The 6,244-nt window shown below is 37.9% G+C and overlaps 1 protein-coding gene across 4 annotated transcripts in view; it reads right to left on the bottom strand.

The window, feature by feature from the left end:
* atp6v0a1b (ATPase H+ transporting V0 subunit a1b) overlaps positions 1-6,244 on the bottom strand; it is a 48,115-nt gene that overhangs the window by 11,881 nt on the left and 29,990 nt on the right. The window contains exons 18-19 of one of the 4 annotated variants that reach the window (XM_014029113.1): positions 3,527-3,727; positions 691-708 (exon numbers count right to left, since the gene is read on the bottom strand). In XM_014029113.1, the coding sequence (XP_013884567.1) occupies positions 691-708; positions 3,527-3,727 (219 nt within the window). The remainder of the gene's footprint in view (positions 1-690; positions 709-3,526; positions 3,728-6,244) is intronic. The other 3 variants (XM_014029115.1, XM_014029114.1, XM_014029116.1) reach the window with 3 other exon arrangements.

The following is a 6,244-nucleotide window of genomic DNA, read 5'->3' as shown; positions in this document are numbered from 1 at the left end:
GTAAGTGTATTTTATTTAGTTATGTTAGTTATGATAGTTTAGTTATAATGTAAATACAATAAATATTAAACCAAGATTTATAATAATTATCATTTTGATCCATACATTAGTAATGTCTGACTGGGCCTGGTGTCACTTTATGCTCAATAAACTGGGCCCTGAGGTCAAAAAGATTAAGAACTCCTGGTTAAACTAATCGCATGATGAAAAATGATGGAGTTATAGCAGTTTTGGTTAAACTTTGTAAAATATGTTCTGTCTTTTGCAATTTTTGGAGATTGTAAATTATGTGTTGTGACTGAACCTCAGCAAACTTTAGCACAACGTCTGTAAAATATTCAGAGTTATAACCATTTTTAAGTTAGCTAAGTTTATTTAGCTGTGGCAGCCATCTTGTTTTGGGTAGACTCCAAAGGTTCATCGATTGTAAACGGACAAAGTCATTGTTTCCTGCTTTCAGTTTGTGAGATGTTGTGTTAACAGGACAAACACACACAGATTTGGAGAAACATTATTAGCCTTTTGTGTTGGACAGCAAGCAAAATGGTTACAAACACATGCACACACAGGCACAACAAAAAAGTAGTGTTTAAACAAATCTAAAACTTTGGAAAAACTATGTAAAACTAAATAAATACAAGTAAATACAGCATTCCAACACACTACGATGACAAACAACTCTGCTCTTACCGGCTCTTCTTCTGAGTGCTTGAAAATAAGCAGAGGTCAAAGGTCAGCAGCAGAAACAGAGTTTCATCCAAGTTTTCAAAACATCTGGATGTTAGTTTCAGATGACAGAAGTGGCCTAAGCCTGGTTTATTTGTTTAATTCCTTTTAAAATGATAGTTTAGATCTTTTACTGTGGTTCTGTAGACTATTTATGAACAAGGAATATCTTACCTGCTGTAGATAGCTCTGTGAACGGCATCAGTTTGAAGAAACAGTTTAATTCTGACAGCTGTCCAACAAGCTGCCATCTAAAACAACCTCACAACTTTAATGTCAGTTTATGTGAATTCTGTTTAATAAATCTTCACTATCAAATATGATTACTTTAACAGAAATATGGTGATATTTTGGTGATTATTACAGTAAATGTTCCAGGGTGCACAGAAAGGGCTAGAGTTAGCTGGTCCTTGTGCTTAAAAATAACTAAATCTACAGAACTAGCAAAGTAACAAAAAGCTTAGAAGCTTAAAAAGATTAGCTAGAAGCTAAAGGTAGCAGAAAGTTTGTTCGAAGCTAAAAGTAGTAGAAAAGTAGATAAAGCCTAAAAGTAGCAAAATACTTGGTAAAAGCTGAAACTAGCAAAACACTCCTTAAAAACACAAAAGTAACTAAAAAAAGTTAAAAAAAATTGGCAAAAGCTAAAATGCAGAAAAGGATAGGTATAAGTTAGATTTAGCAAAACAATGGCTAAAGGCTAGGAATAGCAAAACGCTAGCTAAAAACTTAAGGACCGAAGATCTTAACGTGTTTCCATGAAAGTATTTATAAAGTTAGTTTATTGTAAAAATGTTAAAAGTTATGGCAGTTATAAATCATAAGACACATGTAAGCTGAAGGTTTATGAAAAGTAACTTAGTAGTAAAAATGTTGAAAAGAGGAAAACAAAAGTGTGAAGCTGAATCAGTCTTTACACAATAACAAAGTGAATCACAGTGAAATAAAAACTGTGATGTTTATAAAACTGTTTCTTTAACACGTTCTCACTCTCGACTCGTTAACACACTGACACCTGTTCAGGGACCGTTTGACCCGTCAGGTACCCCCTCACATCAATCCTTGCCGCCTGCGGCTTCTCCAGGGTGGACCACTTAGGGCTGTTTGGATTAGGGGTCTGAGGTTAACATGAGGGATCAGGATTAATGGTTGATTATAGGGACTGAGGTTGGGGATGGGCTGTTTATGGCTAATATAGGTTAAATTTAGGCTCTGGGACGGTTAGTTCTCACACATTATCTACATGTTCATTAGTGGTGTGCAGATTGATACTGAAATATCAATACTACTGATACCAGAACTTTATGTTCTAGAATCGATACTAAAATCTAAATATAAATACTATGATACTTTAGTTATTTCACATAATTATATATTATATAATCATATTATAACATATTATATCATTAACAGGAAAATAGAAAATAACTAAATTATTCCCATCTTGTTTTAATCACATGTAGTTGAGGGAGCTACTTTTTCTTCTGCTTGAGTCTGTAGCACGTGTTCAGTCAGTCTGTAGATGTACGGCAGGTCATTTTAACATAAAATCTGCCTCGTCTCAGTGACTGTAATCACATTCTAGTCGAGAGGTTCCCAAACAGCATTGGCTCTGGTCAAGGACCTTCTTGTAAACACACAAACAACTGAAAATATACAAAGTAACAACTTTTTGGATTGTTTTTCACTTTTAGTCACTATTCAAAAAATATTATATTTCTTTAAAATAAGAATTTAAAATTGTGCTAAACAAATGTAGGGTTAGGGTTAGAAAGACTTTTAAATTAAATAATTACTATGTCATGTATTATTTATAAAGTGGTTATTTGAAAAACACTAATTTTTAAGATTTTTACCAGACACATTAAGTGTGTTATCACAAAGTATCAGTATCGGATCAGTATCGCCGATACCAGACACATTTTACTTGGTATCAGTATCAGAAAGAAATTTGGCAGCATCAAACATCACTAATTTCCAAAAATGGTTGATATGAGGGATCAGGGTTAATGTTAATTTTAGGTTCTGGGGTCAGGGACAGGCTGTACAGGGCTAATAAAAGTTAAATGTTGGGTCTGGGAGGGGTAGCTTCATGCATTTCCTACTCTTAAAAAAATATGACAACGTGCTAGTCCTCCTCCGCCTCATCTCGTAAAGAAGTGACACGTGGCGTGGGGGCTACCTGACCAAGTGTCAATCTGTTGACGAGTCGGGAGTGAGAATGGGTTGGTTTCTTTCACCCACAGAGCTATCTACAGCAAGTAAGATATTCATTATTGTAAACTAACAGACTCCCACTTCAAAAGATCTAAATTAGTACTTGTTTCAGTAACTGGATACATATCTACAGGGTTTCATCCAAATTATTTCTACATGAACACTCAGGCCTGTTTATAACTGGTAGCTAAAAGAAGGAGCCAACATGATGGAAAACAGCTAAATTATTACATTCCAACCATGACATTTGCTGTCATAACATTAGTAATTGGATATTTATTAAGGAGAACTGAAGAACCAAACCCTATTTATGAAAAGAGAAATAAATAGAAAAAATAACTCTGGTATTTCTTATAAAAACAACCTGTGTGCACTCTAATGTTTTCCTTGGACTGCTGCTGTTTACAGTGTTGTGTCCAGATAACTCTGATCTCTAATTTAAAACAGAAAACCTGATTTACTGAAGAAAAAACACATATTTGATGTTGCTTTAGGACACATTGTGGTCTACCACAGCAGATAGTGTTAATGGATGACAAAGGTTAGGACGTAACAATGGTAAATAAATTAAATGAAGAAGGCCCACCTCGTCTCCCTCGTCTGAGTGCTGGGAGAGCTGGTCGTGGTCCATGATGCCAGCCTCATCCTCCGTGGGTCCATTGCCCACCCGTACCCCTCCGAACTTGTGCGTGCCCTGTTGGGTGAGTCCGGTGCATGATGAGGACACCCCTGTTTGCTCTAAAGACTGCTCTAGACTCTCTGCAGGACTTTCTCCCCTCTTCTGTGACTAGATACAAAAGCCACAAGAGCTGTGTCTAGCTTAAAGCAGGCAAAGGATGAAATGTTCCTTCTCACTTTACTCCCAGCTTCCAGAGAAAACACAACACTCAGACTGGAAACAGGATGACAAACCAGTTCAGCTGCTCCACAGTTTCAGTCATTAACAGACTGGGACAAACTGGTTACATGTTAGATACTTACTGCACACAGTTCACATCTAATAAACATACCAACACATTTACAACAAAACAATTAAAACCACACTCAGATGTTTTTAAAGTCATGCTTTGCAGAAAAATATGAGCAGTTACTATCTTACCTGCTGTAGATAGCTCTGTGAAGCGCCTCAGTTTGGAGACTCTGTCATTCTGATTGGACTGACGAGCTAAAGGCTAGTCTAAGAGGGGCGGAGGACTTAGGCTGTGTCCAAAACGGCAGGACGGGTCCTCCGAAGGTCGAATTTGTCGGCCGCATACGTCACAGCGCCGCGACGAAGGACGTCCAAAACGGAAGACTCCTCCGATGCGTCCGACAAATACGTCCTTCTTTTTCCCCGAATCGAAGGACAGGTCTGATGGTTCCTTCCCGGCCCAGCGTATCCCATAATGCATTGCGGCCCGACCGGAGATTTTTTTAAGCTAGTAATGGCGGACGAAGCGAGAGAAAAGAATACGTTTTAAATAAAAATATGGTGATATAAAAATTAAAAAAAATTAGCGGTTGTAATTCCAATACTTTTATCATTTGTATGGACATGTTTTTACATATTATTTTTTCGTCATAAAAAACGCGAAATAAACATGAACCTACAGCAGGTCAATTAGTTCTTCTAATGTTACCTTTAAGTTAATTTTATAGTTTTGTGATATTAATAATGCTAATGTATTGATATTTTTCTAGTTTTGATTTAAGTTTGCTTGTTTAGCGTCGTCACAGTTGCTAGGTGACAAGACGTACGCCGGGGTAAGGAGGGGAGGCTAGACCGTCCAAATCCACATCCTCTTTTTTTCCGGTCTTCCCGGTCTACCAAGGACCCGGCCCGCCGAGACCGGGGAGTCTGGGTCCTCCGGAGGACCCGTCCTGTCGTTTTGGACACAGCCTTAGTGTTGCTGTTTTCAAAACAACTCCAGTTTACAGTTTCCATAGCAACCAGTGTTTTATAAAGCTTTACACTCATCTGTTTCACATGATGTAGTTAATTATGTAAAAATGTTTTATGTACAAACATATGTAGAGTGTTTGATGCAGCAGCAGCCTGCAGGAGCGTCCAAACATTTCCTTTATGTTACATTCCTCACATTCACAAAAGGATTTTATTAAGTTTTTCAGGAAACACAAACACTTAGCCAAAAATGTGTCGGTGTACAACGTACTCTTCTCATAACAAAAGTTATGAGGAAATTCACAGGTTCTTCAGTTTCAGGAAGAACAACTTCTCTGTGTAAATTTGAGGGAATTTGAGTTGATCTAAAATAAATTTTAAAGGGGACCTGTTATACAAAATTCACTTTTAAAGGTTTTTTTACTCATCTTTGGGTATGTACTTCTTAAAAAACAGTCCTAGGACCAAAAAATGCACCCAGGGGCATATTTACTGTAAGTAAATGTATTTTTAATGTGTATTAACGACAAGTTTTATACTTCCATCATTTTGTGATGTCACAAGTCGTACGACAACCCAGTATAAAAAGTCGTCACAGTGTTGTTGTGTAATGTGTAGCTCTGTTCACAACAAGTCTCCAACAGGACAATGGGTAGAGTGTTGGACCAGAGACCAGGGTTTGAGACAGACACAGACACTATTTAATTATTTATTTTCATTCATTATGAACACATTTTCTCATGTACCTCTATTGTTTATCTTATTAAAGCCTTGTTAAAGCCTATTTGTTCTAGTTTCTGAGGTATTTTGACCGCTGCTGCTCCCTGCTCTGGTAACAGCATGCAGAGTGAGCGCAGAGCAGAGGAGGGAGAGAAAAAGAAGAAGCTGGGACCACGACTCTGCCTCAGGGTCTCATATGGTTGTACAACGGAGCTTCTGCTATTATTAGCCATGCTAACGTAAACGCTGGCTTTGGAGGGCGGAGTTAATGTCAACAGATTTTTGGAGGGCGGAGTTAATGTCAACAGATTTTTGTAGGGCGGAGTTAATGTCAACAGATTTTTGGAGGGCGGAGTTAATGGCTGTGTCCAAAACGACAGGACGGGTCCTCCAGAGGACCCAGACTGCCCGGTCTCGGCGGGCCGGGTCCTTGGTAGACCGGGAAGACCGGAAAAAAAGAGGCTGTGAATTTGGACGGTCTAGCCTCCCCTCCTTACCCCGGCGTACGTCATGTCACCTAGCAACTGTGACGACGCTAAACAAGCAAACTTAAATCAAAACTAGAAAAATATCAATACATTAGCATTATTAATATCACAAAACTATAAAATTAACTTAAAGATATCATTTGAAGAACTAATTGACCTGTAAGAAATACGTGTTTTAATATGGTATGTCCGAATAAACAGGATTCAGCTGGAT

The sequence above is a fragment of the Austrofundulus limnaeus genome, unplaced genomic scaffold (genome assembly GCF_001266775.1).
Source record: "Austrofundulus limnaeus strain Quisiro unplaced genomic scaffold, Austrofundulus_limnaeus-1.0 Scaffold856, whole genome shotgun sequence".
Lineage (NCBI taxonomy): Eukaryota > Metazoa > Chordata > Actinopteri > Cyprinodontiformes > Rivulidae > Austrofundulus > Austrofundulus limnaeus.
Note: the sequence above shows the minus strand (reverse complement) of the source record. Positions and strands in the feature narration are given on the sequence as shown.